The sequence below is a fragment of the Musa acuminata genome, chromosome BXJ1-3, assembly GCF_036884655.1.
Source record: "Musa acuminata AAA Group cultivar baxijiao chromosome BXJ1-3, Cavendish_Baxijiao_AAA, whole genome shotgun sequence".
NCBI classification, from domain to species: Eukaryota; Viridiplantae; Streptophyta; class Magnoliopsida; order Zingiberales; family Musaceae; genus Musa; species Musa acuminata.
Window position 1 is genome coordinate 38,989,873 of NC_088329.1, and position 22,198 is coordinate 39,012,070.

The window sequence follows — 22,198 nt, forward strand, 5'->3', positions numbered from 1 at the left end:
TTCATCATTTATTCATTAAAAAATATGTTATAAACTTAATAGATAAAGCTTATTAAAGACAAATCTATAATAGCAATATTAACTAGCTTCTAGTATATTTAAGAAAGATATCGATTGACTTAATTAGTAAAAACTTTGACAGATGATCGTAAAGTCTTGTGCTTAAATCACACTTCCTCTAGAAATATTATATAAAAAACTATAGGGCGATTTTTCGGTATTTTGGATATTTTCGAAATGATGCCGTCTATTCAGATATTTTTGTAATATTTATCCAAATTATCAGCCGATTCGATAAGATGTTTGTAAAGTGATAGTACATTTTTGTCATATTGAAAGGTAAAGACCCCATTGCTTAAGTCTCCAAAGTCAAAATTACAAGCAGTATAGTATTTTAAGACGAATATTACCATAGAAAACCAAAAGTGGTTGTGACGTTTATCTTATTTGGAAATTACCAATTCAGTTAAAATCCATTGTATATACATATTTCGATAAATATAAAAATAATTATTATATTAACCGACAATAAAAACTTATATTAATCATAATTAGCTATACATAATATTAAAACATAGAAAAAACCACCGATATGTAATATTAATCACACGAATATTCATATTATTCTGATAAATATAACTATAGATAAACAATTTAAACAACATGTGGTCGTGCCGGAGTGGTTATCGGGCATGACTAGAAATCATGTGGGCTCTGCCCGCGCAGGTTCGAATCCTGCCGACCACGAGTGTTTTTAACGCGACCTCAGTACTCCCATCTTGTCCGCCCATTTTCCATCGGACGGCCAGCTGGGACATCATTTATTTACTCGAGTTGGACCCGATTAAAGATAACCAAACCCGGTTCAAAGTTTAAACCCTCCTCCTCGACCCAATCGCCCACACACTTTTTCCCCACCGCCCTCATCGTTCTCCCCATCTCGACCGCCGATTATCCATCGGACGGGCCTGCTTCGCTGCTCGCCTCGTGGGTGACACTCTCATCCTGAGGACATAAGAGTCATTTGAGAAATGCGATTCTCCATTAACACATTACAGAAAGAATACAGGGAAAAAGAAGAGGTTCGTGCAAGAGCCTCGAGACTGCCCCCTCTCGTTCGGTGGATTCTCCGCGTGGGGTTCTCGCCTTCGCCCAACCCGCCCTAAAGGTTTCGGTGAGCTCTTCCCTGATCTCGGGAGTCCGATTGGATCGTGGGCTCAATTTGGATTTTGTTTTGACTTTGGAGAGGAATGATGGATTTCTGCGTCTCCGATCGATTGTTTCATGCAATACGAGAGTGGGGGAAATAGTCCTGGTTTTGTGGAGGTCTTTGGGGTTCTTAGAGCAGAGGAGTGAAGGGGATAACTTAAAGAATTTTTCTTTAGTCGGTATCTGGGTAAAGGAGGGTGAATGATGAAGAAGAATAAGTTGAACAAGGAGGAGATAGCGGAGGACTACTGCTTCACATGCAAGGATGGAGGGCACCTGCGGGTCTGCGATTTCAAGTGAGCTCGATCTCGTTTCTCTTCTTTTTCCTACTTTCACACTCATCGATGGTGGCTTATTTTATTGCTGTATGTCAACTTGTTGTGGGGATTACATTCTTATTTTTCCCTTTTTGACTCTCGTTGTGGTATTTCAGGTGTCAACGTTTCATTGATAGCATAATTATCTCTTCTCCATATATTCTCCTATGTGATCCATATATTTGCTTGATCGAGTATTATACTAAACTCGGCAGCCTGTTCGTTATTTATTAGCCCTTGTTCGATAGGTCCCGTCCATATGGTGCCAAATTGATGACTTGCACCAATGCACAGCGAAATTTTAAACAGATCTTTACCATTATCAAATTGGTTTCTATCAGGGCTTGTGCTGCTTTATCCTTGTTGTTCACGAGAGATCAACTGCTAATGAAATATCTGAAGCTTTTTCTATTCAATTTTTTATTTTTATTTTTTTTAATAATAAATTCTGGTAAATACTCATCTATAAGTATCACAGAAATTTAGATGTTACGAACTATGGACGGTCATTTTCAACATGATCCCTTTAATAAAAGAGTTGCTTGGTGCAGGAGGCTACCACCAATAAGGTGTTTGGGAGGGTCTCCTGTAACTATTTCCATGACTCACCTTAGTTACCTTGGTTACAAAGGTGCAACTTAATTATGGCATTGAGTTGTACCCTTAAAAATTAACCTATTTAATACTTGTCTATAATTGAATGGGCATTAAAATTGAAGGTAATTCTTCAGCTTGGTCAATTGCTAAAGTTTTATTACTACTCTGTTTATAGCTTTTTCTTGGTTGCTTCACAGTCTTGTTTCTCTTTGTTGTGTGACATATATCTAGCATGTTGATGTTTCCATTGCGTCAAAATGTTGTTAATTTGTAGCTTAGATTTTATATTATCCAAATTTAAATTGATCAGTGGAAGAGAAAGGACTTTAGTTCAGCAGGAGGGCACTGTGAGTATTGCAGGGCTAACCCCATTATGTTCTCATTGTTGCATAATCACATGAAGATGGTATTTTGATTATAATATCCTTCCATATATGTACAAAAAGTGCATGGTAGTACTCTCATTTACTAATACATCTTTAATCTAAAACCGACATCGTAAAAAATGGTTAACACAAAGAATAACACGCCAAATGCATGCTCAAGTCTAGTAAGTGAACCAGTCGTTGGGGATGTGGTAGTAAATAATGTCTCTATCTGTTGGTTCTACAAGTACAAACTGTTAATTAGTCATCTCTCGACAGAGGGATTAATTGTCATGACCTAGATTTATTTTCTTGTCAGTCATAAATAAGCAAAATTCAAGGTTCTAATTAGTCTATGTTGTGTAGCTGCATGTGTGTCACTCCGCGTAGCTTAGACATTTGACATATACTAGTTGTCTGACTTGGCAACCATGAAGATTGGAAGCAGGTGATGACAATTCTGTTTTGGGTCATTCATATACTAAACAAATTCTATACTAAAGAATTTAGCTTTGAAGGATGAAGATCATCAATTCAGCAAGGTTTACTTGCAACAGTTAGCTAAGTTTTGGATTGTTCATAGATACATGTTAAAAGAAAAATCTGTATATCGGGGATGGTTAATATCATATTAAGCAAGTCTAATTACTACATTAAAATAAATATGCATTAGATAAGTCACTTTCTTCTAAACACATAATTGAATGACAGATTGTATTTGCGATTTTATAAAAAATCTTGGAGAAGACATACGGAAAATTCTAGTCTAAAAGCAATACTTTCTTAGGCTCACTGGAGTTTTTTTTTCTTTTGAGACCATACTGAAGAGATGGTAGGACAATCCAAAACCTGCAATGTGGAAACAGGTAATCTGAAATCCATGTAAACTAAGACCATTCAATACCATACTTCTTTTGTAGAGTGCATGAGTCTGACTCCCGACAGTATAATCTTAGTGGCCACATTTTTTTACATCGGCCATTTGTTTATATCCTAATACATAAATCTCATGCTGCTTCAATATTGTGGTTTATTTAGTTGATAGCTTTCTTATCAAACTTCTTTGGTTGGTCATTGGTACTTATTGATAAAATCATGCAGTTATTTCTTCATCTTGAAAAACTTTGTTACCAGTAGATATTGCGTTTTTATGATAATTAATGTCAGTATTGGCATTCAGTCATCAAATAGATTTATCTTACTGTATGTCCTTTTTGTAGAACATACGAATGTTAATAGTTGAAGTTTATGATAAAAGATACTTGTTGAAAAAGTTGTTGGTTTGGTGCATATAAATTGAAGCACGGAACCTTAAAGCTCCATAATCAGGGTCAGTTATTTGACCATTGCCATCCTCTTGAAGTGGACTGGTTATGTTCCATTGATTGGATACTTGCATCATGTGAGCAAATGCTTATTCATCAGATTGTTCATGCCCTTGATAACTTGATACTGTTGTCAGATTAGGGGAGTTCAAACCTGAAACCTAAATTAAGGGATGTTTTATTGATATTTCTTTGTCACCAAGCCATATTGATCATCTGTTGTCCACTCAAACATAACATTATCTGCTTTAAATACCATGTTTGATGCACTCAATTATTATAACAAGTCTTATACTGCCTCTTTAGATCTTTTCAGGTAGATTTGTTTAGGATTGCCTAAATGTTTTTCACAAATGCTTTGTCCCATGGGACCTATATGTCTCGTATATATTTGATGTCTATATGTGTTAGTGCTTAGTGGTACCTATATTTGTCTCCTATAACTTATATGATTTACTTCAGCTGTCATGTCAGCATCAATTACTAATGCTTTTTGTTTGGTATATTCTTCCATTTCTTTATATAGATTCACTGTCCGAAATTAACAACCCCCAACAAGTTACTCCGAGTATGCTCTTTTGTCTAATTATGTATCTGAATGATATCTTTTTCAATTATGGACTGATTAATTGGCATTGGTTGGTCCTAGTGACACTATTTAAGATCCTCTTGAGTCATACGTTTTGCTGTTGAGGCTTGTTATTGAGATAACTGGTACTGGAACCTAACCAATAAAGTGTATTATGTCAGATCAGCATCCTCTATCTATCTGTATAATTGTATATCAATGTTTCTCTGGCACTACAGCACCTGCATGATCTACCTTTTTTGTTGAACTTTGGTTGATGTTTGGACCATTGTAATATTCATTTGATCTAGTGGTTGTGTTCTCGAAAATGTGAAAGGAGTAGGTTCAGGAGATATATGCTGGAATACACAATGCTAAATCATGCAATTTTCCTTCTAGGAATTGTCTTAAAGCTTACCATCCTCAATGTGTGGGTAAGGATCCCTCATTCATGGAGAGTGATGAACGTTGGACCTGTGGTAAATGCCTTGAACTCAGTTCTTTCCTACATCTTTTGGTTAAATTGCAGTATCATTGTTTTTTCTGCTGTTTGGTGTAACATGTTTACTCCATTTAATTTCTGGTTGTGGCAAACAGCATATGGTATAATTCTTCAGCAGTTGTTACATTGTGAAAGTATTCCAGAATATAATTTAGCAGTCAATAAGCCTATGAAACCTTCTAGCTGATGAGTAGTCCCCAGTCTCCATATTGTGAGACTGATTGTGTAGAATAGGGAAAACTGTAGGTTTCATGTTAAGTTTGATAGAAAGAAAATTTTCCTTGATAGATCATTTAATGCTGTGTTCTGGACTCTCTCTAACCAAGCTTTGGTAGCAAGCCTTTGATAAACCAGCAGTAAGATCTGTTTTTCGGAGTTACTCTGAATGAAGATTGTGATATGGTGATTCCATGCCATTCTTTCTCTTTGGTTTGACATGATTTGTTGACCTGATGTACCTGACAGGTTGGCATTCTTGCTTTATCTGCCAAAAGGCATCAGCTCTCCAATGTTACTGCTGCCCGAACTCTGTGTGCTACTCATGCATAAAGGAAGCTGAGTTTGTGCAAGTCAAGAAAAGAACAAAGGGCTTCTGCAACAATTGCTTAAAGCTAGCAATTTTAATAGAAGAGAATATAGATGTTGATTCAGATGGGGTATCCTCTGCATAAATCTTCATTAATTATTACAGATTCCTTTGGCATTAAACTTTATGCTTCTGCACCCTTAATTGATTTCTGGAATGATCTTCAATGTTAGCAACTTTTAAAATTTGTATAGCTTTCAGCATTAGTTGTGAACATTTTATTGCAGCACTCAAGTGAAATCTTTCATGTTATGTAAAGGAACTCTGGACAGTTTGATTGATTTGTAGTATATGTCTCTTTTCATTTGACAGATTTTCCTATGTTCCTATCCAATTGAAGTCGAATTTTTCTTATTTCCAGGGAAAGGTGGACTTCAGAGATACTGAGACATATGAGTTTTTGTTCAAGGATTATTGGGAAATAATAAAGGATCAGGAAGGACTGACATTGATTGATCTTCAGGCAGCGAATGCTCTTCTTAAAAGAGGTGAAAATTACAAGGGTGGATCAGATTCTGACAAACTTGAGGAAGAGGATGTCGAATCTGAAGGTGATGATTTGGAAATTAATTCTGACGATGGGTTGTCATTTCTTGAGGATTTGAAAGGGAGATGTGGTAGAATGAAGAAACCAATTAAGAGGTCCAGGTCAAAGAAAAAAGTGTTTATTAGTTGGGGTTCAGTGGAGCTGATAAACTTCCTTATATCTGTTGGTAGAGACACAAATGAACCACTTACACTGTTGGATGCATGTGAAATAATAAAGGACTACATTGATAGAAACAACCTTCATGATCCAGATAATAAAAAGAAAAAAAATGTAATATGTGATGAGAGACTGTATGCTTTATTCAGAAAAAGGAAAGTGAAGTTTCATAAGATAGAGAGTTTGTTGGAGAGTCACTTTGCCACAAATGATGATTCAGATGAAGAAATTTCTTTTAGCTCAGAAGATGGTGACACATTTGGAAGACGAAAGAAGCAAAACACAGGATATGATGAACATAAATTACAGCCAAAGGAATATAAGGAAGATATTTCTGCAGCACCTAAAAGTTGTTATGCTTCCATAGTTAGGAAAAACATAAATTCGGTGTACTTGAAGAGATCTTTAATTATGGAATTTCTTAAAAGTCCTGATACTTTTGAAGAAAAAGTTACTGGCTGCTTTGTGAGGGTGAAGGTAGATCCTGAAGATTTCTACTTTGTTCCTGAAAAGAGGTACAAGCTAGGGCAGGTCACAGGTTTGATAGTGCTCTTGCATGTGTTCACAAAATTTTTAATCAAATTTACATCCAGTTTGAGAAAGGGTCACTTCTCATGACCTTGAAAATGGCATGTTGCAGCAATCAAGATGTGATTTGCTTCCTTAAAAAGAATAGATGATTGTTTCGTCTGTGGTGTTTGGACCTAGAAAAGGCATATATATGATATATCAATAGTATTGCCACTAGGCCATCTTGGCTTTAGTTTCCAAACCTAATAAAGGACAGTATTGATGTTTCTCTGGAAAACTTATCATTCAATTACTTTTTAACAGGTGTTAAGAAGGCTCTACAGACATACAAGGTAGGCACAATGTCCACAGATGTGGTTCTACGTGTTTCCAATTATCATGCGGATGTTCAATTATTTTTTCTATCCGATGATGACTTTGATGAGGTATGCTCTGTGGTTGTTGAACATGTATTGTACAAGAAAAGTTGTTTCACTTTTTGGTTTTTGTAACCTGGATATTTATTTGTTAAAAGAAGAATGACATTTGCCTATAGATAGAATGTTTTATTTTTATAAAGTTTGCTAGGATGCTAGTTTCAAAATTCATATTCTTATAGTAAACTACACTTGTGGGTATCTATGCAAGTCCAGTGAAACTTTCCATATCTACGATTGTAGGATGAGTGTGAAGATCTTCTCCAGTTGGCCAATAAAGGCCTTTTCAAAAGACCCACTGTTGTAAGTTTATCTTTCCTAAACTATTTTTGTTGTGATAGAAAACCTTTGAGCCTAGATTTTTCTATTTTGTTCCTATCTTTCTGATAATTATTGTTTGTTACAATAAATAGGTGCCGCCAACTCCAACTATGGGTCGTTTTTTTGAAGAATTTCATAATTTCATTTCCTTGAATAATTTCAAATGTTTTATTGTAAATTTCGTAAGCTGTTGATGGAAATTTGGAGATATGAAGGTCACATTTTTTGTGGCGAACGAAACTTACATGTGTATGAAAAGCTTGTGAACAATAGGGCAAGAGATTGGCTAACATATGGGTTGACTGTTGTCTGTTATATTGTCGCAAAAGTGAACATGGCAGGAGAATAGGAGATATCATATCTCTTGTTCACAAAATAAAATGAAGGATTGCCTTTGCAAATACCATTTCTGTGCTAGTCACTGGTTTGACTGGTATTGTGTCAGCACAAAAGGGAAAAAAAAAAAGATTTCTTAGTTCCCCTTCCCATCTGGTGTCAGAGCCTTGAGGAACACTCTTTGTTGAGCACTTGAAAGTTGAAACACTGGCCGAATTGGACAATTTTTTGGGTGTAGAAGGTGAGCTGAAGAGGGGATATGGAGAGATAGTCAGGTAGAGGAAAATTTGATCAATTTGGTATGTCAAGGGCCTTTTTGGGATGTTTCAACTGGTTTCAGTCGAGACTGATTGGTTTGTAATCAAACTGGTTGAAACTGTGAAATTTTGACCATGCATGAAACTGGGCGGTTTGCATGCAGATCAGAGTATAGAGAGTTCATGGCACTTGATATGGATATAGTTTCATGTCATGTTCTTCCTTGTTTAAGATATTAAGAAAAGAATGAAACCAAAGTTGCATTCTTTTATAAGAAAACATCTCGTGTTTTGCATTCTCATGTACAAGTCAGGAAAGGACAATATTTGAATGGAATATGGATTAGTTGAGCAAGGTGTACAATAATTTGCTTGACCCACATTTCTTGTGCATGTATATAGCCTTCATGAATCGAAATGCATTCTGATTCAGTGGTTCCTGACAAAATATCTCTGAGGTTTTCATAGATCTTAAGTTTAATACAAGTGATTCTTCCTTTTTTCACAGAGCAACAGTGTGTTGAAAATTTATATTTGTTATTTCCATATATCATTATTTTCTTTTCCTTGAAAATTTATATTTGTTTTGCTCATAAAGTAGTTTTTATCTTATTCCTGTCTGTCCTTTGTGAAACATCTTTTGTTAACGCCAAAGCTCTTTCCAGCTGTTGTTGTTGCTGGAGGACAACTGGTAGCCAGTCTTTGTACCGGTTGTCTTTTCCTCCACTCCTTTTTTGATACTCTCTTGTCTTCATTGAGTGGATATTCCTGAATTGCTGAAGTGCCTCACATGCTTGTCGGGCGGCTTCCTTTTGAATTGCTCCGAGTCTTCTTTCCGCGAGTCCCATCTCATTGAGTGGGAGTCCTCCTGGCCTTTGCATTCTGGATTTGAGCTTATCCAGTTCTTGTTGGTATTGTGTGAAGAGGTCACCTGGTTTATTAGTTGACTCAGGTGCATTGCTGCCCTTGGATTCGGCTGGGCTTGAACCTCTTGGGTGGCTTCTGTTAGTAGGAGTATCTGTTCGTTCGGCTATCCTGAAATCAAAATATTTATTAGTCGTGATAAAGAGTCGGCTAGAATATTACTGGTCCCTTCGATGTGCTCAAATTTGACTTCCACGTCGCTTCCGGTAATGTAGTCCACAAAGGCCATCCACCTGACCCTTGAGGGTTTGTTTTGAGCAGACTTGTTGAAGAAGCTTATTATTGCTTGACAGTCCGTTCTGATGATGATCTCCTTTTTATCAAGAAAATAAATTTTTAACGCCTCCAGAGTTTTCATGACTGCATGCATTTCAGCGTCTATGGTGGACTTGATTGGACTATATTTTCCACTAGCGTAGGCACATATTTTTTCCGTATTTCTGGGGTCATGTTTCTGTTTTTTCCATTTACAGATTCCTCCCCATCCTTCCATGCATTCGTCTGTTTCAAGTATTATGAAACAGTCTTATGGGGGTACCTCTAGATTTGGGAGATTTTGTACCAGGTTTTTGATGTCTCTAATTAATTTCCAATCCTGTTCGTTTAGCCTTTTCTCTCCAGTTGGGCTTGTTTTTGAATATAACGGGCCTAAAAGCCTGCCCAGGTTGGGTATATAGTTTCTTGCATAGTTTAGGATTCCTAACCACGATCTGAGGCCTTTCTTTGTAGTGAGATCTTCTTCTTGATAGCCAATGATCCTTTTGATAATATGGGGTTGTAGCTTGATTCTAGAATTTCCCAAAATTGCCCCGAGAAATTCAATTTCTCTTACCGCAATTTTCATTTTTGAAGGGCTTAAGACTAAGCCGTTCTCCTGACATATCTCCAACATTCGAGCTAAGTGCTGTGCATGGTCTTTTTCATTCTCTGAGAAGACCAGAATATCGTCAATATATACTGCAATGAAATGTCCTGTGCCCCTGAAGCAGGTGTCCATTTTCCTTTGGAACACGGCCGGGGCGTTTTTGAGACCAAAGGGCATTGCCAGCCATTCATATAGTCCTTCGGGGACCCAGAATGCGGTCCATTCTATAGAATCCGGGTGCATAGCTACCTGGTGAAAGCTAGATTTTAAATCAAATTTTGAGTAAATTTTACTATTGCTGACCTTCTTAAGGATGGTGTTGATGCCGGGAAGGTTGTATTGATCTTTTTCTGTGATGTCATTAAGCCTCCTGTAGTTGAAAACCATCCTCTCTTTTCCTTTCTTTTCAATTCTTGTTATGGGGTCAATAGTAGTTCTAGAATTGACAATTATGGCAGTAGTTCGGTGCTTACTTTTGCTTGGCCTGATGACCCCGATATCCAACAACGCTTTCACATGCCTGGAGAAAGCCTCTTTTGCCTGGACAAGGATGGTGCTTACTTTTGCTTGGCCTGATGACCCCGATATCCAACAACGTTTTAGTGGTTTGTCTTCTACCACAAAATCTTGGTTTTTGATCTCCAGTTTGCAAGTTATTTTATTCTTTCCCCAATGTTTTAGGGGATCCTCCCCTATGTATCCTTGGACTTTCAGCTGGTCCAATAGGCCTCCGAACTTGGCCGTTATATATTTGTCGCTTTGCTGAGCTTCTGCTGAATAAAATACTGCCTCTTGGATCTGAATATAATCGTCTTCCTCTAGGTCCAATTCTTCTATTGCTGCGGCTGTTGGGATGTAAGGCAGGGTGTTGATAGTTGTTAGGTTTTTATAAAAAGTAACCATGTTACCTTCAATCCTAACTCCTCCTTGCATTGCCCTGATAAAGTTGCATCCGATTATCATCTGGATGTTGTCTCCTAATTCTATTGCGAAGGCATAAGTATAGGGGATTCTGAAGGTATTATCCCCTATTGTCATCTTACCTCCCTTTAATTTCTTGTTCGCAGTCATCTTCGAGGAAATTCCGCTGAAATGTACTGTGTAGGGATTTGCCTCCATTGCATCGTCTGGTGCAGCGTTCTCGTCTATGCAGCAGGTTGTTGCTCCAGTATCTAATATAGCATTAACTTCGAATGGCGGAATGTTTAGTATTTCTATTTGTACCTTCAGGTTGAACAACATATTTTTGGCCTTTCTTGGGCCGCTTGCCTCTTTTGTTTTTACTGATAGGACCTTCTGGGTTTCTTCCGCCAATAGAACGAATGCTTCTTCAGTTTCTTCTTTGTTTTCCAGTATTTCTCTTTGTAAGTCAGCCTTTTCCAGTCTTAGTCTTTCGACCTCCATGGCTTCTTGCTCAAGCTGGCTCTATTTTTCTTTCCATTCCTGTACTTCCTGTTGCAGGCGTAGGTTTTCTTGTGCTGTGGTAATTGCTTGGATATGCATTTCTTCAAGTTCCTTGGCCTTTTCCTGTCTTGACTCTATGGCCATTTTAAGTTTCCTAATCTCTGCTTCACAATGGTTAATATAATCTTGCTGTTGTTGAAGGAGATTTCTTGGTTCGTACCTGACTGGTTCTTCTTGTGCTACAGGAGTCCTTTTGTCAAAGTAATACATGCTGCACATCCCACATGAGGTGATTTTGCACAAGGGGCAGTGCCTCTTGTGTCTTCTTTGAGAGATTCGTTTGCAGCAGTTGCACTTTTCTAGGTTTGCTGGTAGGTCCCCGTTGATTTCCCACACATGGTGGCATTCGGCTTGGGTTTGGGAGACTTGGACCCTTGCTTTGTAGCCCGACTCGGGTCCTATCCACCAGGTCCTGCCATCTTCAATTAGTGCAAAAATTTTTTGAGTAAAAGAGTGGATACCATATTCTAGGTTTTCAACGTCTTCTCCTTCAGATATGGAGTAGATGGCATCACTTTGGTTTTCTCCTTCCTGTACTGATAGAATCTCGTAGTCTTCAGGAAGCTCAAGTTGTTCAAACATTGCTACCCTTTTGATATTCTTTTTATCATTTGGGCATTCCCTTGCGAAATGTCCTTCTTCGCCACACAGGTAGCATTTGCACCTTTTATTTCTGATTAGGTGCTTTCTCTTCTCAATCCTGGCATGTGATGAGTGGGGTTTACCTTTATAAGTAGTGGATCTTCGTACCCCAAATTTCCTTTCCAGTTTATTGTAGTATCCTGGGATTGGCATCTCACTGCAGAAAGATAAGTCTTTTAATGCCCTTTTGAATGCAGCATCTTTGCATTTTGCTTCTAAGTATTTGTAGGAGAAAAGAATTCTTGGGATGACCCCTATCGTATTTCCCCTGTATTTAGCTTCGAACGCTCCCTTTATCTTCCTTCCCAGCTCTCCAGGCATCTTTGACCATAATTTTTCCGAGAGCTCTGGGCTTGTGAATAACCGTCCTGTCTTGGATGCAAGCCTCATATAATCATTTAGGAATTGTATAATGTATTTCAGGTTAGTGCAGGATAACCTTTCGAGGTCTCTGTATGCTTCTTCTTGGGCGATTGTTGATCCCTGAAATGGATCTTCTAAAATAAATATTGTTCTTAGTTGCGAGAGGATATTCTGAGTTCCTCCCGTGCCATCAGCGTTGGCCATCAGAAGTTGGTATTCCTCTGGATACGCCATTCGCCATTGTATCCAGGCTAATTTTTCAGATTCGCCCAGTAGGTTTTCAATAAATTCCATTTTAGCCTGTGGGTCAGTAAATCCTTGAAGGGAAACCAAATTCTTTGTGATAGATTCCCACCTCATGAATACCTCGTCGAACATTCCCAACTGGGATGGGATTATGAACATGGCTCCTTGTTGCTGGAAGACTGATGGAAGGTTCCAAGCTTCTGAAAAATCTTTTGCTTTGAACCTTGGTTGCCTTGTGTAGCCTTCATACGTTGGTCTCTGGCTTGTAGACTCAACATTTACTGCTGGGGGTAATTTGCTGGCCCCATGGTAGTATCTGCAGGTGGTCTGTAGTTTGAGACAGCGGAGGATGAGTATATCTGCTGAGATAGTCTTGCTAGTTGCGGATATTCCATTGCCAAGTCTTCCTCTAGGCTTGCTGCTACTACTTCTTCTTTGAATTTTTGGGGGTATGGTAGTTCCCGTTCCCCACCACCTTCTGAAACGTGATTATCCTGAAACCAATAGTTAAGGTTATCACGTAATTCCTCTGTTTCACCTTCGCTATCGTCGGATAGTTGGATTTCGACAGCAATTGTATGGCTTCGGATTTCCTCTTCATCGCTGAATGTTTCGTCATCAGCGGTGTTGTAACTGATCCGGCTTGACGTGGATGCTGCTCTGATACCAGTAACTAGAATAGCGCATAAATAAGTAGCGGAACTTCCAGAAATTTGTAAGAAATGATAAGCACAAAGAACTATAGAAAGCTTAAAATGCTTACAAAAGACTGGATAGAGACTCTTAGTTTCCTCAAGTAGAACTCTGGTTTTTCGACCGTGTCCTGCAAGAGACTGAACTAGGAAATATATAGAGGGAGAGGTGAGAACCGGGTACTCATTGGGCCCCATCGCGTTCTTATCCTTTCACCTGATATATTTCTAATTCTTCTTAGTGGCAAAGGAAAGCAGATTCCTTTGTACTATTACTACGAGTGGCTCCCCGAGGCTCAACTCGTCTTTTCTTGGCGGCGAAGAAAAGTAGATGCGCTCCAGCTATTGTAGGGGTCCGCCATGCTCCTAAAGGCTGAAGCCGGTTCATGAATTAGTACTTGTCTTGTCTTCAGAGAGCTCAAAAGTGTATATTGAGAGAGCTCAAAAGTGTATATGACATCTACTTGTCTTCAGAGAGCTCAAAAGTGTATATTGTTGTAATTATGTTGTTATATGCTAAAATTTATTGTTTTCGCAGGCAGAGCTTGAAAAGAAGATCAGAAGTGTTCATGCTGACATAATGAATCATGTATGTATATCTGTATTGTGTAAAATACAATAGTCAAATTTGTAATTTTTGGTTCCTATTATTTCTTGTTGAATAAATAAGTGATGCTGGCAATAGATAAAATGGGATTGGCTCTTGGCCCATTGCATGTTACTATTTGATACCACCATAGTTCTTTTATGCAAGGGAACAGATGTAGGAAATATTTACATATCACAAGATCTCTAGTTCATTTCTTGCCTAATATGCTAATTATCTTTTATTTTATTCTTATGAGGCTGATTAAATATTTCATTTCACAGTGGATTGATAAGGAAGTTTTGAAGTTACAAAAACTGATAGATCGAGCTAATGAGAAAGGATGGCGCAGAGAATATCCTTAGATTTAGGATAAAAAACATGGATGCATGCTTACCATGTATAACATAACATGCATTCAATTATTTTCTTTTTAATAACTAGAAAACTTCATTTGACATTATTTAACCCTTGACCTTTTCTGGCTTCTACACTTTTTGCTTATATTGATGAAAGAGAAAAGCTTCGTACATCTGAAGAGCGAAAGCGCCTTCTTCAAGAGATTCCAACAGTGGTTGCTGATATATCTCAAACTAAGGTGAAGACTACCAATGGTCCACCTATTTCTTCAGGTTGGCTGCTTTCACATGGGCTTAAGTTACACATTATTTAAGCAAAGTATATGCATCTTCTTCTGGTTAAATTATGCATGTTATTATTGTAAATTGGTGGTACAATTTACAATATCTGTTGAGAGTTATAATAGTTATAATACGTATAATACCCATATAGTATGGGTGGCAGTTTGGTGGTGGCATATCTGTTGAGAGTTATAATAGTTGCCTTCCGCTTCTAAAAACTTTCGTCTGTATTATACTTTATCTTGAGCAACCATTACAGTCCTATAACCTTTTGTGTTTAGGCAGGTTTATTAACTCCTAGGTTTCATTTCTTTTGATTCATCATTTTCAAGTGTTTCTTCAAAGTTTGTTGGATCTGAAATAAACAAAGTAAATGTTAATCATAAATTTTTACTAAAGATCTATTTTATTTTTTTTATGGAGTTTCATCTATGGAATTATCAGAGGCTGATGGTGAATTTGTTGGCAGATGATGAATTTGTTGGATCTGGAATTTGAATGTGTTTTCACCTTCAGTATTCTCCTAATTCCAACTTGAAATTTTTGTTAATAATAAATTTGTCATTAAGGGTATTATATAACCGATATGTTTTAGATTACAAAGAATAACCAATTATTTTGTATTTTTCAGGTTTTTTATCGAGTTTATAACGATTTTGTGAATCTACCAAAGCATAAATAATACATTCAAAAATTTTTAAATGGTTTACCCTTGGCTTCATATCATGCAAAGCTTCACAAGGAGTTTAATTTAGAATAGCCCATATGGGTGAAATGTTGAATGTACAACAAGTAAACAAATTGTAAGCCCAAAATTGATTTGGAAGTTACATGCTGTTAAGCAAGTTTCTTGTCATTTCAACAACCATTCGATTCTTGTATTTGGCGACACCATTTTGCTTCTATGTATATGTTTCTATCAATTCCTTACAAATGTCATTTTCTTCTCAGAAAGCATTAAATTCATTAGATAAAAATTCATCATCTTTGGCTATTTGAAATGTCTTTCTGCAACTACCACTTTGACTTTTCACAAATTCCTTGAATTTTCTTAAATTATCAAAGGTTTCAAATTTGTATTTTAGAAAATATACCAACTCATGTGATTATAATAATAATTAAATAATAGAAAATATCAACTTTTGCTAAAAGATTTTATGTTCATAGGTCCACATAGCTCAACATGAACTAATTCGAGACAATGAGTTGTGCTTTTACAAGATTTCTTCGTTTATTTGTCATACATCATGTACATTAATTTTAGGCAATCTAAAAAGGCAAAAATAATTTTTTTTTGCCTGAAAACTTTTAGCCCAAGTCTATATCTTAAATGACATAAATTAGACTTATTTTTTTTGACTTGCACATGCTATTTTCAGCATTTGAAACATCAAGTAAAAAATCTTGTTTTGAGTCATACAAACATTTATTATAATTAAACCAAATGTTTTTCTTTGTTTGATAGTGTATGAATCGTTGTCAAATGTAACTGCATATCCATCATTCCTGAATTGTCCCACACTTGGCATAGCCACAAGTTATGTGACAAGTTAGAAACAAAGAAAACATTGCCAAGATGCTTTACCTTACCTTGACTAGTTTTCACCTCAACTATTTTTTTTTCTTCGACTTGGATTTGCTCATTATCACAAGGTCTAACTCTCTACTCTAAACAATGCCTAACAAATGATTAGAATATCCATTATTCAAAAATCAAATATTATTTGTGACATTATTAACTTGCAAGTGAGTCATGAACAACTTGCTATTTTCTTTTTTTTCTTTTACGTATGTTTTATCTTTTCCAATAATATGCCTTTATGTGACTAAACTTTGTGCAATAATTGTGTTGAATTTCACTCTTATAATTTCCCAATAATCCTTGAACAAAAACTCATACGTTTCAGTATCTCTGAAGTCCGCCTTTCCTTGGAAATAAGAAATCTTTGACTTAAATTGGATAGGAACATATGAATATCTGTCAAATGAAAAGAGACATCATAAGCAACAGACCAATCAAACTGTCCAGAGTTCCTTTACAAAACATGAAGAACATTTCACATGACTGCTGCAACAAAATGTTCACAACTAATGCTGAAAGCTATGCAAACTTTGACTACTTTTGATTACTTTTGTTCATCATATCCGTCAAAGTAACCTCTTCCTCTTCCATTTCCTGTGCACAAAATCCTGATCTTTTGAAGTGGAAGCCTGCCCTTGACTTGAAATGTCTTTTCCTCATTTTTTTTCAAGTGACCTTGCAACAAACCCATTAGTTCAAATGAAGAAGTGGTTTTTTTTTGCAACAATATGATCAAATTTCAGAGTCAAGTTTCTCAAAACTTTTACAACAACAAGATGATCATGATGATGTTCATCATAAGATTTCATTTGTCTAACAATTGAAGTCACTCGTGATGGAAAATCTTGAACCAATTTATTATTTTTCATGAACAAATTTAAATATCACGATGAATGGTTTGAAATTTTACTGTAATAACCTTCGATGAATCTTGAATTTCATTTTGAAGTATCAACTAAACTTGCCTTGAGTAGTAGGTGAACAAACTATTAAATGAAGAAAAATAGCTTATTAGATTTTTTACATGGAACAACGTTTCTGTTCTCTACTAACTCCCAACGTTTTTGAGACTTGAAATTTAAGACTTGAATAGAGTTTTTATCTTAATACACTAAAACTCATAGCATTTTCCCAAGGTATGGATAAGAGGTTGAGAAATGCTTATAGGTTTTCTATTAGATGTCATGATAATTTCCTAATTGTCCTGTTCAGCTTGAACTTGACTCTCATACCATAAATAATAGGGTTAGAAGAACAAGGAAACACAAAACAAAATATTGCAAGTGTTTGAAAGAGATGCTACTAAACAAGAACACTAGTATGAAGCAATAAATAAAGCTTAGAACAAATCCTCAATGCTTGTTTCATGTTTCCAGTGCAAGATACTATTTATAGTACCTAATACTTAATTATCTTGCCCATGAACTTAGACTCTATTAGTTATAGGAACTGACTCATCATTGTTATACTACAAGGATCATGGGGTCTTAACTAAACCACTACATCATGTCAAGAGGAAAACTACTTAAGGTAGTGGTAGTTACCTTAGTATGTTAGCAGTAATTTCCCTCTTGACATGAAGAGGTAGTGTTGTCAAAGACACTCAAAAGTGCCAAGGTTTGAAAAACACCCAAGGTGCTCGGTGGAGCGAAGCGAGGCGCTTACCAATATAACAATTATAAAAAAATACTATTAAGGATAAAAGCAATCGTTAAATAGAAATTACATAATATATGAGTTTCATATAATTTTTTATTCAAAAGATTGCCACCAAAACAACAAATTACATAAGATTAACCATCTATAAAAGTATTAAAGAACTCATGTTTTGTGTAACCATTGTTAAAGAACTCAACCATTAACCATTATTAACAAGAGTTAACCAATAGTTAATATCATTGTTATTAACAATAAGTAACTATTAACAATAAGAGTTAACAACGAGACAAAAGATAAATAACAAGGCTATACTGACAGAGTGTCTTTGCTGCGACACACTTATCTGCGTCGCGTTTTGTTGTCTTGTTGGCTTGGGATTGGATCCGACACATTATATCCTTCATCTTTTGCATGAGCTATGTGACTTGGGCAACAAGATTTGGCGATGCTGTTGGAGTACTTTATTGCATTGCATTGTCATCTCTTTTCGTCGACGATTGGTGTTGAATCTCCAAATCCTGAAGTTCACTTGAATTTTATATTCGTCGTAAACATGCACAGCTGAGGATCGACTCTCTGATACCACTTGTTCTGTTTAGGGGAAGGATTTGGGGATCTTGATCCTTCCTCTGAGCGGATTTACGCTCTGTGGGAGGATTGATAGAGATGGTGGAAGAAGAGAAAACTAAAAGGGAAAAATGATCTTGATTGCTTCTTGAAAAAAGAATATCTGATCATGTAATTACAAAAAGACTTCCTAAGTAACAAGCTTCGACTTCTTGAGCAATATCTCGGACTTCTAAATGGTTCTCTCTTGCTGTCACCTCTCTCTCAATTCCATGCTCCTATGGGGCTGCCAAACCATTTTATTTATAATTGTAGAGGGGGACGACTCTTACTAGAGAAGGATTCTCAATTGGAGTCCAACTCTTAGTCCCATGCGGGGGACTCTAGACTCATAATCAGTGAAGCCTTTTCACTTCGAGTGCAACTCCTAGTGATCTAGGAGGGATTGAATTGGATCTGATGCTGCTTGACCGAACTTGAGCCTGGGCCTGAATCTTTGGGCAGTGGCCGAACTTGGACTTCAGCTGGGTCGATCGTCTTTGGTCAAAAACCATCTTCACCTGCTGCCTTTTATGAACATTTTGAACTTTCCGATTTCTCACCTCTTATTCTGATTTCTCAAATTATGTTTTTTCCTGCCATATGCTGTCCTTATAACACAGCTCTACAACAAAAGCACTCTGGTTCATTTAGATGTTGCACAATGGAGCTGTTACTCATTGTTTTCCACTCTTTACATGAGAATATAATCTTTCTTCTATTGACCTGGTCTTTGTTGCAGAGTGCCAACTGCCAAAAGCTGCTGATGTCAATAATTCTGGCAGTGGTCATGTAATTGAAATCGAAGAAGACCATGGAGTTCAAGATTCTAAGATAACTGTCAATATGCGAATAAGCGACCACGTTGATGATGAAGACAAGACATGGCATTATGTTGACCCTTCTGGCAATGAACAAGGACCGTTTGACATGGTATCTCTAAGGTATTGGATGAGAGAAGGCTTTTTCGATGAAGATTTTAAGGTCTGGAAAACAGGCCAGTCAAGAGAAGATGCCATTTTGTTGACAGATGCACTCCGTCTATATCAATAGTATCTCCAAATTTCTCTATGTGCAATTTATTAAAGGAAGGTGGAGACTCTGCTTGGCCCAATTGTTTTATAGATTTCGACATCTATACCCAACGACATTTGTGAAAGGCAGGTGGAGATAGAAAGCTGCACATGTGTTTAGACCAATTTATTAAAGGCACTTGTGTTTACTGAAAGAAGTAGATTTTGCAGCTTGCAGCTGCTGTTGCTTTTGAGTCACTGCAGTATGCATAGGTCATCCTTTTAGATTGCAGTTCTTTCCAAGTCATGAGTTAATGGATTAGCAGTCAGAATTTGAATTTAAAGATTAATCAGGTGAGATTCAACTTTATCGAATGATTCATTGCATCCTAATATTGGTTTTGTAGATGAGTGCTTCATTGCAGTCTAAGCAACTGTTTGCAGAAAAGCTCCAGTAAGATGTGGAAGGCCATCTGGTAGCAGAGGTGATGATGTTTACAAGAATCTCACACGTGGAGTTAAGATTTCTAACACAAAATTTTCTCCATTTCAAGTGTTTTCACTAGCATAATTTCCCAAGCGTTTCAGCACGAAAATGAAGATTGTCATAATTTTGACAGAAGATGGAACGGTGTCTACTTTCTCATCATCATTCTCTTGTTGATTTGACTTGTGTCAAGTAAGAGCCTCTTCATATGATTTTATTGCTCAAATAATTTATCTTGATGCATTTGGATTTATTTCTTCAGGCTACTGGTTAAAGAAAACATGATACTGCCATAGTTTTCTTTTGGTATTGTGCAGTAGTAAATTTTTCTTAGTAACAGTTGAGAGACTTGAGTTCCATCCCTGATGTGCCAACTGCCAATGTAGATAAATTGTTACCTAGGATGATGTATCAGGAAATCTTTGTTGCTACCTAAACTTGTGCCAGATTATGAATTTGATTTGGTTAATCATTAGAGGGGGTTGCTTCCAACTTCATGCATAGTAAGTAGTAGGAGAAGAATGGTGTATTCAGGAATTAGCAAGTCGAGCATTATTTGTTTCCAAGATGAATCATTTTCTTCAGAGAAAGAGATGGAATCCACCATGGCAAACATCATCTCCATAACCAACCTTTTTCTTCTTACAAAAGGAAAATGATGGAGACTAGTTTTGATCCCAGAACTTTGTGATGATACGAAGTTTTTACCCATCAGGCTAGTTAGCACTTTATGATGAGTCTAGTATATCACTATTATATTAGTGTCCTGGTATAATTTTGATGAGTAGGTCGTGCCACTTGCAAGTCATACAAATGAGACTAGTTTTGATCCTAAAACTTTGTGGTGATATGACTAGTTAGCACCTTCTATTGGAACTTTGTGATAAGTGGGTTTAGTATATCACCATCGTATTGTCCAGGGAAAATTTTGATGAGTAATTTGTGACAACACTTGGAACTCATAAAAATGTTGGCAGTTGTATAACAAAAAGATACGTCAGGCTTTCAACCGTGATAAGTGGGTCTCGTATATCATCATTTGATTAATATTTAAGCAAAATTTTATTATGATAAAAAGATTAATCTAAAAATAAAAAAATATGGAGTTTGGAAAATCATGGAGAGACCAGTAGATAATATTTTCTTGGAAGGAAAAAATCGATTATTTCTCATATGATGGCATGCAAAGATCCAAAACAAACTTTGATCGTCTTAGCCAGGTGATGAAGTTTAGATGGATTGGTTTGGGGAAAGGATTTTGGTCTCTTGTGAGTACGTATATGTTTTGGTCTTTAGCGTTCTTAGACGCAACTCCAATGCATCCAAATCTCCAGTCTGTTGCCAACCCTTTTGTCTCTCTCTCTCGTCTTCGATGAAACCACGCTTCTTCTTCCTTCTCTTGAAATCAATTCCTCCTTCCTCCGGCATCAAAACCCCTTTCCTTTGAAGCCCAAACTCTCATCTACTCCTTGTTCTCCGATTTCTCTACAAGAATTCCAGTCTTTAGCCGTCGCCAAATCCCACCTGTCGGCAATGCCGGTCCTCAAAATTCGATCTTGTCTCTTCCTCCTCCTGATCTCCGCGCTCGCCCTCGAGGCTTCGGTTTCCGAGACTCCCTCCGCCTACGAGATGCTGGAGAAGTTCGATTTCCCCAAGGGAATCCTCCCCGAGGGCGTGAAGAGCTACATATTGAACGGGGATGGGGGCTTCGAGGTGTACCTCAGCGGGAATTGCGAGTTCAAGGTGGAGGGAGGGTACATACTCAAGTACGACCGGAAGATCACCGGGAAGGTAAAGTCGGGATCGCTGATGGACTTGAAGGGGGTGAGCGTCAAGGTCTTGTTCGCCTGGTTCGGCATCAACGAGGTGGTGAGGAACGACTACGATATCAGCTTCTACGTCGGTCCCCTCTCCGCCTCCTTCCCCGTCTCCAACTTCGATGAGTGCCCGCGATGCAGCTGCGGCTTCGACTGCGCCACCGCCCTGCCCATGGTGTCGTAAGCCTGCGGCTTCTTCTTGGGTAGTTATCTTCTCCTCTTCCTTCTTATGGATGTTAGTTCAAGATCTTTTGGGGTGAGTGTGTTGAAGGGAATAAGTTTCTGTAAGATTATGAATTAGACCAAAATCTTTTTGATCCCAAAATTCAATGGCATCAATAATTATTTAGTGTCGCAAACTTTTGCGATTCCTCAATAACAAACCCTAATTTCTCAACAGTTTAGATCTAATAAGTAAAGTTTTCTCTCCTTCGACTCATCTTGATAACTTCGCTTCTATTTCATATTCCTAATTGGGTCAGTGAGAACAAATCTCCATCAACATTCTTTTACTGTTCTTCGGGGAAAGGGTTGTGCTTTAATTTGCTGCTTATGTCATTGATGGTGGGTGGTCA

The 22,198-nt window shown here is 37.2% G+C and overlaps 2 protein-coding genes and 1 non-coding gene across 5 annotated transcripts; all 3 read left to right on the forward strand.

Moving 5' to 3' along the window:
• The first annotated feature begins 665 nt into the window (after positions 1-665).
• TRNAS-AGA (transfer RNA serine (anticodon AGA)) lies at positions 666-747 on the forward strand. The gene has a single exon. It is a non-coding gene; the product is annotated as a tRNA-Ser (tRNA).
• Positions 748-1,059: 312 nt separating this feature from the next.
• LOC103979165 (uncharacterized protein At5g08430) lies at positions 1,060-20,243 on the forward strand. Of its 3 annotated transcripts, XR_010492999.1 has the most exons (11): positions 1,065-1,505; positions 4,781-4,860; positions 5,349-5,539; positions 5,831-6,713; positions 7,010-7,131; positions 7,366-7,425; positions 13,771-13,821; positions 14,103-14,173; positions 14,311-14,450; positions 19,049-19,673; positions 19,764-20,243. XR_010492999.1 is itself a non-coding variant. In XM_009395220.3 (10 exons), exons 1-10 carry the CDS (start codon positions 1,411-1,413, stop codon positions 19,357-19,359), a joined length of 2,004 nt encoding a protein of 667 aa, XP_009393495.1. In that variant the 5' UTR covers positions 1,066-1,410; the 3' UTR covers positions 19,360-19,694. The 3 variants fall into 3 exon arrangements, 1 of the variants encoding a protein (XP_009393495.1); XR_010493000.1 differs by lacking the exon at positions 5,349-5,539 and having other exon boundaries at positions 1,060-1,505; XM_009395220.3 differs by lacking the exon at positions 19,764-20,243 and having other exon boundaries at positions 1,066-1,505; positions 19,049-19,694.
• An 862-nt stretch (positions 20,244-21,105) lies between these two features.
• On the forward strand, positions 21,106-22,020 carry LOC103979164 (uncharacterized). The gene has a single exon (XM_009395219.3). It carries the CDS (start codon positions 21,340-21,342, stop codon positions 21,805-21,807), a length of 468 nt encoding a protein of 155 aa, XP_009393494.2. The 5' UTR covers positions 21,106-21,339; the 3' UTR covers positions 21,808-22,020.
• Positions 22,021-22,198: the final 178 nt, after the last annotated feature.

Excerpts from the sequence above, each read along its gene's own strand:
- LOC103979165 (XM_009395220.3), top strand. The coding sequence starts at position 1,411 with ATGATGAAGAAGAATAAGTTGAACAAGGAGGAGATAGCGGAGGACTAC. Across the intron at positions 1,506-4,780 it reads CTGCGGGTCTGCGATTTCAA|GAATTGTCTTAAAGCTTACC; the intron begins GTGAGCTCGATC and ends TTTTCCTTCTAG. Across the intron at positions 4,861-5,348 it reads TGATGAACGTTGGACCTGTG|GTTGGCATTCTTGCTTTATC; the intron begins GTAAATGCCTTG and ends TGTACCTGACAG.
- LOC103979164 (XM_009395219.3), top strand. The coding sequence starts at position 21,340 with ATGCCGGTCCTCAAAATTCGATCTTGTCTCTTCCTCCTCCTGATCTCC.